Consider the following 13,235-nt stretch of genomic DNA (forward strand, 5'->3'; position numbering starts at 1 on the left):
TGCCAAAAGAAACCTACTCTCTCTGCCCCTAGATTATATTTACGTTTCTTAGATTTTCTTACAGGATTTTTGTTTATTGTTTATTTTACATTTTAACCTTTAATCAATCTAAATCCATCTAGGATTTGTTTTGGGAGATGGTGTAAGATAAAGATCTCGTTTTCTTTTCTTCCAGGTGTGTTAACAGTTTGCCATCTCCTTATATTAGATAATCCATCATTTTACCACTAAATTGAAATGCCTCTTGTCATATATTAAATCTTCATTTATATGTGGATCTATTTCTAGATATTCTATTTCGTGTATCTGTTTAGGCCTATTTCAATACTGACTGATTTGATTACAGTAGCTTTATAGGATTTTCTGATAGCAGGTAAATCAGACTACACAAATGACTTTTGGGTAGTTACCATATGCTTAAGTAAATACATTAAAAACCTATTTCCTAGACAGCAATGGGATGCAAGCAGATACTAATGTACCAAAATAAGACTTGTATAATTAATACTTTTTTCAAAATCTTTCTTCCCAAGATCTATTTTTATATCAACAGATATAGGAGAAAAAGTTTTAATGTGCTTACAAGATCTCGTACAAATGACCAGTTGGTGTATTTTCAGTCCTTAACTGCTGTACCATATTAATGATACTGTTTCTCCCATTTGCAGATCGATCCCTCAGATGAATCATACCTGACTGAGTCTTCGCTCTGAGCTAATACTGCTTCCCAGAGAGAGCACTGCTCTGGGGAGAGCTCTGAGGTTTTCCTGAAGAAAAATTCCATGGGGACTGTACCTGACCCTTTGAGATCGGCTAAAACTTCCTTGATCACAGCTTCTGGAAAAGAAGAGGATCTAGGAGAAGTGCAGCCTGCCTCACCTCGGCCTCAACCAGCCCTCCTCTGTAAGAGCACCAATGGCCTTTCTGGCCCTCCTGAAGAGCCAGTCCTCAGCTCCAGGGCAGCTGCTGAGGCCCTGATGCAGGCTTTCGAGCATGAGACCACCCAGCCAGACATGTCTTCTCCTGGTATCTTCAATGAGGTGGAAAAGGCGTCTCCTCCATGCAACTCTCCTGGCAATACCCAGCTGCCAGGAAGCAGCGAGCCCACAGCACCAGCTCCGTGTTCTGCAGCAGGAAAGGATGTTCTAGACGAAGCATTTACAATGCCAGCCAATCAGCACACCCAGCAGGGCATCCCAGGTGACCAGCTCCATGCCAGCCCCTCGGCAGGACCTGAGGATACGCTGCTGAAAACACAGAGACCCTCAGATGGGGAGCATCCTGAAAAGTCAAGTTGTCCTGTGGGCAGCAGCCGGGGCAACAGCAAAGTTCAAGTGCCCTGTGATTTCCCTTCTCGAGAAACAGTCCAGGGACTGATGCAAACTGCAAATACAGTGGCCAGGGAGTTGAGCCACACCTCCTCTCCTGTTGGCAGACCTGAAGGGGAAAGGCCGGGAGCCATTCACGACTCCCAGACAAGGTCCTGTGAATCTCCAGCAAGAGAAGACGCATGTTCTGGGCACAAACAGCCCTTGGCCACCCCCTCGGACAGCCAGGCTGTGACTTCTCTACCACCCCACCTCACTAGCCAAGGGTCCACATTTCCTCCAGATCTGGGAAAGGGGCCGCTGCCCTCACAGCACCAGGTGTCAAGGTTCAAAGAAGCAAGTACAATGACCAGCCACGCTGCAGGTGAGGTCGGGGAAGTTCCCAGCAGGGCTCGGCAAGATGCCGAGGTGCAGGCGGTGGCGAGTGTCGAGAGTAGGTCGGTCTCCACCAGCCCCAGCATCCTCACTGCGTTCTTAAAGGAGATCCCCGTTCCTGAGCGTGTAGAGCCACAGGAGCGGCTGCGTGTCGTTTGCCGCGGCGGCGGCCATGGGAGCCACACACTGGAGCTGTCTGACGACATCCTAGCCCCCCCGGAGTCGAGCCAGTCCCCTGGCATCATGCCAGAGGTGCACATCCAGGCAGCGGTTTCCACCGCTTGCCACGGGGAATGTAAACAGGTGAGCCTACCAGGTGAGCGCCTGCAAATCTCCTCGATCACTGTGGCACCCGGGAATGCTCTGGTTATGTGTGAGGAAGACGGGAGGTCCGCAGGAATGACGCCGATGAGGGAGGAGCCCACCTCCAAACAGCTTCCAGGTGGGAATTCTGGCGCCCGGAAGGCTAGCCCCACCGACCAGATTTCCATCCGCGCGGGAAGTCAAACTGAAACAGATCGTGATTTGGGGAAATTTGAAACCAGGCCATCTGAGTTTGCAGTGAAAACCACAGATGGTCCCCAAACAAACCCAGATTGCAAACTCTCTGACTCTTGCGGCCCTGCCAGCAAAGCCAACCAGCCCGGGAGCTGGGCTCCCGCGGACAAAGAAGATGCAAAAGAGCAGCAGGCAGCATCTCCGCACGCAGACAAACAACAGGAGTGTCGGGGCCCCGCTAGCCTCGATGCCAGGGCCGGCGCAGAGGCCAAAACCCTGCTGCTCAATCCTGCATCTCAAGACAGTGGCGGCGCGTGGTCAGCTGCCAGTCCGACGCCGTCCCCGGTCAGGAAGAACCAGGAGGGTACCTTGGAAGAAAACCGGCAGACCAAGCCGGCCACCAGCCTGAGCCTGCCGTCTGATTCCCTGGGTGACTCCAGTCCAGGTTCCGGCAAGCGGACCCCTTCTCGCCTGGTCAAAGCCAGCCCGCGCCGCGCCAGCCGCGTCAGTGAGTTCCTCAAGGAGCAGAAGTTAAATGTGACGGCGGCGGCCGCGCAGGTGGGATTCACCCCCGGAGACAAGAAAAAGCCGCTGGGCGCCGACTCCAAGCTCAAACAGTCCAAGCGCGTCAGGGACGTCGTGTGGGACGAGCAGGGCATGACCTGGGAAGTGTATGGCGCCTCCCTGGACCCGGAGTCCCTGGGTATCGCAATCCAGAACCATCTACAAAGACAGATCAGGGAACACGAGAAATTAATCAAAGCTCAAAGCGGCCAGACCCGGAGATCCATTTCCTCAGATACTTCTTCCAATAAAAAGCTCAAAGGAAGGCAGCACAGCGTCTTGCAGTCCATGCTGCAGAACTTTCGACGCCCCAACTGCTGTGTCCGTCCTGCCCCTTCTTCTGTATTAGATTGAAAGGGAACGTGTGTATGGGAGCCTTTGTGCACAGTTACGGCATTCCCAAGTGTCTGTGTATGCCAGAGCTCACTTAGTTATTTTCCGGGAGACCAGGAGGAGAAAGCAAGTATTAACTATAGAAGTTGCTATGAAGCATTGTTGGGTCCTTTGGTTGGGGCTCAATAAATATAAATATTTCAATTTGAAAGAAAGAACAAGAGAAACTAAGAAAGCTTCACTGAAGTTTAATGACCTTAACTAAGAGGAGATAATATTCACTGGGTTTTTTTATTCTGATGTTGCTTCTGGAACTAGCATTGTCATTAAACATGTGTCATTTTGTATTACTGCCTCAGTTTATCACACTGTGGTGTTTCCATTGAAATCCCTGCTTAATATTAAAAATAGCAAAAACACTACTAGCAAAAACACTGTTAGACTTTCTAGTCGTATTGCAATAAGAATGCCATGACCACAGAAAATTTAAACAGATGATAAGAACTAAAATGTAAAAAATGTGAAACAAATTTTGACTCACTCTTAGGCCAGATGACGTTAAGTGAAAGTATTTAAATGCATAAAATACAAAACATGAATTAATATTTGTAAACATCTGCAGATAACTGTTTTGTAAATCTTGTTATACCGTTAATAAATGTAAGAAAGGTATGTTAGGAAAATTAGCTAAGCTTTTGAATATGAATACTGCCCACATAAAACATGAATTTATATATACAGATATCCCCTGCACTGAAGGCAAGGGGCATCTCTATGATTCTGACTAGATTAAATTCATATTTCTTTAGAGGAAGTACATCGACCGAAACCGAGTTCTTAGGAGTCATAGAATTATTAATAATACTAAAGTTTGTGTTGTACAGGTGTTCTCCAAAAACATTCTACTGAAAGTGTTAAGGTTTCAGTAAGGAATTATAAATAGCCAGTTTACCACTCTCTTTTCTGTGTTGAAAAAAAGAACTAACAAAAGCAATATATTTAATTTCGACTCCTGTAAACAGGATGCAGTCTCTATTTTTCTTTTGACTTGCTTGGTCAATAGCTACTTGTTCAGTAGCTTCTAATAGAAATGTAGTCAACACCAAATGGAACAGAAGCTTCCTCACAGTTTTTGTTATGCAGACGAATATTATCTAATTGCTAAGTTTCTAATCTGTAGTAAAAGGTAACCCGTGCGAACTTAACTGATTTTAAGAGAAATACCATCATATTCCATCCTTCAAATCCAATAACAGAGGCCTTTACTAAAACGTTGTTTGAGCTTCGGGCGGGCTATAGTTTTTGAGAACGTTAAGTGTCTGTTTGAGCTCAGCCTGCACCTGTCCTCAGGAGCATGTCCTTCATACCAGTGAGTGTCTTGCAGGGCACTGGGCTGGGATGACCGGCAGTGGCTTGAGAGCTGGGGGAGTGTGGAAGAGGGAAATGAGATAGGGTCCTGGAAAAGTTTCCCCTCCTAGATTTATTGTAGAGATATCGCTGGTCTCCACCTTGCATTTAGAAAATCAGATTGTTCAATGTGGGAGGGGTGTCGCTGGTTGCCTTGTCTGAACTCGTTCCCCTTGACGAGCCAGAAAAGAGTGTCTGGCCATGGTATTCTTTCTGGAGACTCACAAATGCCATTGGTGCAGGAAGCTCACACTCTCTGTTTTGGCCTTTTTTTTTTTTTAATTCTCTTTTGCAGATTCTGCATATCTAGGGAAGAATCGTACCTGAACTTTAACACCACATGCTAAACTGGGCACAACCCAAATTAGTATATAGCCATTGGTTTCTTTCAAAGCAATTGGAGTGTGTATGAAGACTGCCTAAATAGACTCCAGTCACAGCGCTCCCAGAGCCTAAGAATGGTAAAATTACAGTTGTTATTCTTGGAACTTAACAATGAGTTTTTTAATGAGGTGCATTTTTCTGTTTCTTACCAATTGGCCTCTTTTAAGAACACTCCCTGAGGTAGAATTTGCCGTCAAATTATTATTAATGGTTAGAGATTTAGTCTAAAACTCTCTCTCTTGGTCCTGAGTACCCATTCGTAGTAGTGTTCGTGTGGCTTTCGTTGGAGCTGCCTCGGCCAGGGTGTAATCTCACTCCCCCCACCCCTTCCTCCCTGCCTGTCTCCCTCCCACGTTGGCATACGTGCTGTGTATCCGCAGAGAACACCCTGTGTACACAGCAGCAGCTGTCGGCAGTACCCGCTCCAGATGGGTGGGCCCCAGGTAATCCTCTGCAGGGAAGTGGCTAGAACAGGCTGTTCCCACATTAAAATCGGAGAAAAAGAAGAATTTAGCATCTGGTAATAATATGTATTTTCGTGAGTTTGGAGTAAGCACGTGAATTATAAATAGCTAAAGTTAAATTATAAATTTGTAATTCTAAATTTATAAATTATAAAATTTATGAATTATAAATAGTACAAGTTAAAAATGAAGCAGAGACCTGAAAGAGTTGTCGGCATGTGTCGCACATGAAACAAACCAATTAAGAAAATTACATTGAATTACTTAAAACTAAATTTAGCGTTGCGGTTGTGCCTCTCAAAGTTAAGTCCTCATGTTTGATGGAGTACCTTTAACTAGTTGTCTTTGGTGCTGGAACTAGGCTTTCCTCCTTAACAATTGTTTAACTCTTCATGCTTACTTCTCCCACACTCCAGAGATTGTCACAAAACAGTACAAAACCTTTCTTGTTTGGTTGTTTATTGACTCTTAAGGAAGGAAGAGCTTTTCAAAACAGTAATGAAATAGACCATCCAGTGGCGAAATAAGGAACCTATTGAAGCCAGCCATGCTTTTGCTGTATGGATACCCTAGGTACTTACCGCATAAAACCTTGACTTGAAGATTTTCCTTCCCTTCGGTCTGTGACACAGCACTGACGTTCAGTACGTCGGTCGTGACTCCCTAGGTTCCTTCAACAAATGAAAGTGCCAAACAGTTTCGTGGCAGATTCCTGGAGCTTGCTTGGCTCTATCTTAGCTTACCCGTATGACACAGAGCAGGTTGAAGGTTGGTTTTGTCCTTAATTTCTTTTAAATGTTTTGCTCCTCCTAAATGCTTTTTAGTCATTGCAATATATGGAGGAGGTATCTTATTGGGTAAATAAATATAAAATATTTCTTAAGCCAGTAGTAAAAGAGAGATGAATTAGAACACAATGTTTGCAAGATGAGACATTTAAAATGTTAAGACATTATACGTCATACCTAGTGAATACTAGAATTTAAATATTGATTTTTTTTTTCTTTTTTAATGACCACAAGGAAAATGTCATTGCTTCAGCTGTCATATGTTTATCTTCAGTGCTTTCCTAATTATCTCTTTCTGGATTATTGGCTTTGATGCCACAGACCAACTCTTTTACATACAGTAAAATCCTCATTTATGTTTGTGTTTTGGACCACTGGCATAAGTTGAATATTTTGTTAGGTCAAAGAAACTTTTTGTTTGCATCCAAAATGAAGTATTTATAAAATATATTAGTATGTTTTCCTACCTTGACAAGTTCAGCTATATTGAATATAATTTGATTTTTGATGATTTTTTAATCTTTAGACTAATCTGATAATTGTTATTTTGGATACCAGTATTCTTCATCTTATTGCTTACATATCAAAAGTTAAATAAACTGTAGTGAATATGCATGTGTAACATATACGCTAGAGACTGAATTTTGGAACCAGATGCTTGGTAGGAGCTTGCCATTTTAAAGTAGAAAACAGAAGAAGAAGATGACTTTGGGTTGCATCCGAGAGTATTGAGGTTTTATTGTTCCTAGCTTATTCCAATGTTTTCCCTCTCATTTCTAGGAGTTCCCATCATTCTGGGAGTACCTGTATATACCACATGAAGAATATAATATGTGACTTTAAAATTTGTTTACAGAGGATATATATGAGTATGCTGTTAATGTAAATTGTTTGGCCTTTGCTGTATTCACTGTTACTGTTTTGCTGCCAAAATGTGAAAAATTATCTTCTATTCCTCCTACATATTGTGCAGGTGTTAAAAAATTTGTCCATTTCTAGTACGATATAATTCATCACATCCCTTGTCTACTTTTTAAGAATCAGTATAAAGAAAAACAATACCTTAGGATAAAGTTTGCATATATGTATATGTGTTTTTACTGAAAATTGGGCCCCTGCAGCCTTGTGTAGGCCTCTACCTGTCTGATTGACTCCTCATCTACAATGCTGCCATGGAGATGATGCTGTTTACTCTCTCCTGCTTTGTCCTAAGTGGTATTTGAGAAATGAGGCCTGTGAATTTCCCTCTGTGATAATAACACAGTGAACTCAGCAGTATCTTGGATAAATGAGCTAACCATCTTGTCCCCACCCCTGTTTTGTCTACACAGTGAATCAGAAGTCTTGTCCATGTCTGCTTCAGTGTTTGCTATTTTATATTGATATCTGAGCATTTTGTTTTCTGTTAGCAACGTTCTTTGATGCCATGTGTAGCCCTTTTGGTTGAATCTCTCCAAATGTGGGTCAGCTGCTGCCACCTGGCACGTAACAGGTGATATGCTGAATCTCATGTCCATTCTTGTAACTATATCCTTCATGAAATTTTGCAACTGGCTGAGTAATTATAAACATCATTCGTGCAGACACATGGGCTTAAGGATGTCTACAAAATTTTAGACATTTTTGCAAAAGGGGAAAAATTAGTCTTGTAAATACTGAGACATTTCCATGAACTTTATCCTACTCTTGGAGAAAAAAAAAATTCTCCTTGGCTACAGAAATCAGATAAACTTGATTTGTGATGACCAAGGACATAAATGAAGACGGATTGAGGTGGAGAAATTCTGTCTCACAAGTAATTAGTGACATCTGCCAGAGGTCATTACAGCTACTTTTAACTGTGAACACTCACCAGCTAACCTACTCACTTGCCACAACCAAATAACCTCTCTCAAAGTAAATCCAATACATCTGTATATACGTGTAGATAGAAAAAACAAAAAATCCTGAAAAATTACTGTCGACTATCAGTTAAATCAAGGTGATGATAATTCTAAAGAACATTTAAATCACCACGGGCCTTGGTGAAATGACCTTGGAGTCCAGAATGGTGCAACAAGATGTTATTCACAAGTTTGGTATTTTTTTTAAAGACCCAGATATCTCAGATACTCATCATGAGAATAAAGACTGTTGAAAATGAAATTAAAGCCAAGCAATAATGTGCCAAAAAGAGGCAGTTATACCAGCAAGTGCGTCTATGTGGGCACACCGTTCTATAATATGGTTTGCTCCATGAGGACTGACTGTAACCCACAGGATAAACTAAGCAAAGGCATAGTTTCTGCTTTCTTGCTAGAAAAAACTTGTTTAGGAGCTCCATAAACAGGTGCGGCACTGGTGAGCATTAGCAGGGATATGGTTGACATCTCTGTCTTAATTCTAGCCAAGACAGAAAAGGAGTCAGAAGTCTTGCTAGCTTAGAATTCAAGACAGCTCCAACCTGAAACTTTGTTGAAACGGAGGGGTTAGACATAGAGTAATTACTCTTCCTGGACACTTGGTGTAGAAAAGCAATTCAGTTAACTCTGCCCAGAGGATTACCAGCCTTAGCTATGGAAAAATGGGTTCCAAATGTAAAGTAACTAAAACATGGGTACTCGTTTCAAAAGGGGCCTCAAATAATGCCTTACAGAAAATGATATTCCAGATGGGCGTTTCTAAGTACTATTCTACATTGAGTCTTTTTTCAGTTCGAGCTCAGAATCGATTGGCTGCAAAACAGTAGGAATAAGTCACATATTTTACACTTCAGAAAAAGATTCTGATGACCAACCAGCATGATAATAATTACGATGAGAAATACCCTACTGATTTAAGTGTGTTAAGGAGAAACGAATGGGAGAGAAATGCTAACTTCCTTGCTCTCTTATGATATAGGTATGTCATCCATATATTTGCAGGGTGAAAATTATAGCTTGCTTTTTGACATTGTGGCTAGCATTACTCTTTGTTACTTTAAAAAATTAAATTGTCTATTCTTTAACAAAACTTTTAAGCAGATAAACAATTTTTTTCTCATTCATATCATTGCTTTAATATCATGTAAAGACTATGTATAGAGCAAACTATGTTGAATGGGTAGAAGGGGCATACCTAGGTTTATGGGGATCTCTTAATGATTTTAGTTGAGATTCCTTAGCATTTATTTTAGGCCACATCTTTGAGTAAATTATTTTTCATAATGTTTTTCCATCACATCTTAAAATGATGTTGGTAAATCAGACGATTACAGTATTATGGTCACGCTCCTCCATCCCTAGAGGAGAGGAGAGACTAATTTTTGTTTTAACGACATCTAGAGATAGCTTTTCCTGGAGCTGAGAAAGGTCAACAGGGCCTGAAAACTCAAGAAAGAAATATACTAATAATTACTAAATTTCTAAATGTATTTATCTCTGCTGTATTAACGTGTGAACAATATGTCGTGCATAATACTGTAGCTGGTCGTGGTATGTCAATACATTTTGTAAGTGTGTACAGTCTGTGAGTGGTTGGTTCTCTCTTTATGTGTAGAAAAAAAAATCACATGCTGTGTCCCATTTCAAAACCCAGTTCTGCCATCAAGTAGGCACACGTACAAAAATGAATAAAGCCAACGGAAGTGTGCATATGTATTCAGTAACAGAATCTGTCCTTTCATTTTTGAAGGTCAGAAAGGGCTGTTTTGGGTTTTTTTTTAATCATCTCTGAGAGTCGATAGCGTAATTATCTCAAAGGCTGAATACGTTGGCAGTACATTGGCATGTTGCTAAATATGCCAGGTTAATGAACCATGCCATTCGTCACAGGTAAGGTCAGTTCTTTGACCACCAGGATGATTTACATTCCGCACACATCCTCTCCGTGTTAAGTGTGTGACTAGGATGTACATACTATGGGTGTGATTGTGTACATACCTTGTATGAATTATCTAAATCCTCAGAGTCATAAGAAAGAAGGAAAAAGAAAAAGTTGTTCAAAAGCCTCAAAAGGGCTAATCAATGAGTATTTTCATTTTCTACACATAAAAATGTATACATGGCATAACTGTAAATAGCTTACTCATATATATATATATACATGCACACACAAATGCATTTTATTCATACTGTTAATATTTAAATAAATCACAAATTAAAACAACTAATTGAAAACTGCATCTTTCCATGACTGTTCTGTTTTACATACATTAATATTGAATCAAATACCCCCCATTAAATGGTGTTATACTCCCCGGTAGCAGATTTGGTGCTTAGGAAAGCCCAGCCTCATTATGAAAATCTAGTTAGTGTCTTACTCAGGCATAGACCGGCACCTGAGCAGCTGCAAAGGTTTAATGCTATTGTTTAAGCACCTAATTTTATATCTGGTAATAACCAACACTGGGGAAAATCAATTATGTTTCGTAGGCTCCATTTATACATTGATTAGTGTATTTATTTGCACAAGCTGGTAAAAGCCCTACTTTTTTTTAGAAAACTATCCCTAGATTTCAGAACAGTGTATAATCACTTGAAGTGGAAAATGACAGTAGTCATTCTCTTGAGATCGGCAAAATAATGTTTAGCAACACCAAAGAGAAGTCAGAGTAAAATTTTTTCAAAAAACTACAGATGATGTTGGTAGGATAATAGAATATGAATATTCGGGAGTTCCTTAAATGGACCCAAATAAATTACTATTATGGATAACAGGTAATACTGTGTGGACTAGATAAGATGAGAGACATTAGCCAGCAAACGTCAACACTGGAAAACATTTGTCAATTTATCACAATTCCAATTGGCGAACTGATGTTGTTTGAGTTTCTCTCACTTGTTCTAAAAAGAAATACTCTATTAGAGATCAAAAAGTCTGATCTGGCTCCTAAAATCTAATAAAATTTGATCCTGATTCCCTGACACTAAAAATTATGTTGGCTGGGTATTAGGTTGAAGATATAAATGGAAATATGAGAGTTGCCATTAATAGAGAATTCTGTGTGGCAAAGTGCAAATATAACCACTTCTCAGTAGAAAATTAATGATATGTAATACAAACTTACATTTTAGAGAATGAATGTGCCATCTTTATATCTTAGATAAAAATAAAAGGTTAACCAATAATAGCACTACAATTGTAACTATAGCTGGCTATGTTTTTTAACTGCTAAAAACATACTGGTTTATAAGAGCAGGCTACCTGAAATCTTGATGTTTGTCAATATTTACTATTGCTTAAAAGATAAATTCACGTAGTTATTTTGGAAGATGTGTATTAATTTAAATGCCACCCAGAAAAACTATAGCTGTCAATGTGAAAATCATTTATGTGTGTAAATGCTTAGCTGAGAAAGACCAAAAGTATAGTGTAATGTTAAGTCTCTGAAGAAACAGTAATATTCAAAATGTATTCCATTTATGAATGTATCAATATTAGAATCTAAATGTATGTCTTTTCATGAAGTCTATATATGAAAGTCATAAAATGGTTTATTCAAGAAAGCCCCCATCCTCCAGAAATTGACCTACAAATAAAATTTCATTTCTGAAAAAAAGATGGAATGTTAAGATTTATATAAGGATAGATCAAGATTTTGGAATTATATACACTTCTGCTCTTACTTGGATTTGATTTTTGAATAAATGAAGGGAGGAAATTCAATGGATGACTTAGTTTTACCCTCAAAAAATTTTAAGTATGATTTTTTTTGCATTTCATTTTCCATAATAAACATACTATAGATTAAATTTTACTGACTTTGTTTTTTGTTATCGCTTCTGCCACTGCTGTCAAAAATGTTCTTTTAACTCCAGATGTTTAGAATCAATTGATTTTCAACGTGACACACGTCTGCTAGAAATCTGCAGTGGAATCGAAAATATTTACAATGAAAGCCCCCCCTTTAATTAAAATAGAATCCGCGTAGAATCAACACCACTTGCAGGTCATCAGAAGCAGCGCTTTTTCCTGGGCTTGGCTTATCGCACGTGCGTGCGTGCGCGCATGCGTGCTTACGCGCGTAGGTACTTTTGCTTGGTGAAAGTGATGAGAGCTCGACATTCATGGAAATACAAGAGGGGTTGGGGTGCAGGGCGCATCTGTTCTTGTGGCAGCAGGAGCACCTATATCAAAGCTGGTATCATCTCACATCTAGGCTTAGCTGCCTCTTGCCCAGAGCCACCCAGGTAAGTGCTGTGTAGTTCCGGCCTTTCTGCCTACACCTGGGTAAATAAGTTGGGTTCCTGCAGTCTAAGTTCCTAGAAGAAGATAGAAAGCCCAGCCATGTCCTCCAATCTAGCTTAACCATTATAAAACTAACACTATACTTAGATCCCTTTGTGCCTCCTCGAATCTGTCTTCATCGAGGAACTGTAGAGTGGGAGAGGACTAAGATTTATGAACTCCAACTCTCAAAAAATGATTTAGGAAATTTTCTATGAACTTTAAACAATGACTGTTTCAAAACTTCTAACTGCTCTGTGGGTATAAATACACACTATTTTGGCCTAAGATAGGGCTGCCATGCTCTAACTCTGGTATACGTAGACGTTCATTCTTGGCAAAATTAAAACTCATGAATTTCCAAAACTATAAATACTACTCGTGGAAAAGTTAGAGCCCACAAAGGTCCTCAGGGGGCCGTGAGAGTTTGTCTTCTGCCTGTAGCTGTTTCTGTCCCACTGACCGGGTGTTCATCTCATTAGGTGCCATTTCCAGCTACTGTTCTCACCCATCCACATCTTTAATGCTGAGTAGTGAACACAAGAGCAGCCTTCTTCACATGATCTGACTTCGCTGCACTGATTGTGAATTCAAGATACCTCTTGTTTCCTGTAAAGAATCTGCCTTTGTAAACCACATAGGATCACATTCTGTCTACCACATTCTTTATGAACTCATGAATACCAACATTGTTTAATTTTCCTCAACGCCATCCTAGACTATCAGTCAGCTGATGTACAGAGTTCTAAAATCTTTAGACCCTTAGAACTATCTTAATGTTCCGCAGCCAGTTTTTCTAAATATACCATAGAGCATAGTTGAAATTCAAATTGTCAGTATGGAAGCTGAAAGTGCTCGAAAGATTTCTGGTGGGAGTATTGGCATCTCAGGGATGATTATTTCCCTAC

General features: G+C 40.4%; 1 protein-coding gene across 4 annotated transcripts in view; it reads left to right on the top strand.

Moving 5' to 3' along the window:
* Positions 1 to 11,853, top strand: part of GPRIN3 (GPRIN family member 3) — a 69,078-nt gene extending 57,225 nt beyond the window's left edge. For all 4 annotated transcript variants that reach the window (XM_034671507.1, XM_034671508.1, XM_034671506.1 and 1 more), the window contains one exon: positions 669 to 11,853. In XM_034671507.1, coding sequence (XP_034527398.1) covers positions 783 to 3,119 — 2,337 coding nt within the window. In that variant the 5' untranslated portion in view covers positions 669 to 782 and the 3' untranslated portion in view covers positions 3,120 to 11,853. The remainder of the gene's footprint in view (positions 1 to 668) is intronic.
* Positions 11,854 to 13,235: the final 1,382 nt, after the last annotated feature.

The sequence above is a fragment of the Ailuropoda melanoleuca genome, chromosome 11 (genome assembly GCF_002007445.2).
Source record: "Ailuropoda melanoleuca isolate Jingjing chromosome 11, ASM200744v2, whole genome shotgun sequence".
In the NCBI taxonomy this organism is placed as follows: Eukaryota; Metazoa; Chordata; class Mammalia; order Carnivora; family Ursidae; genus Ailuropoda; species Ailuropoda melanoleuca.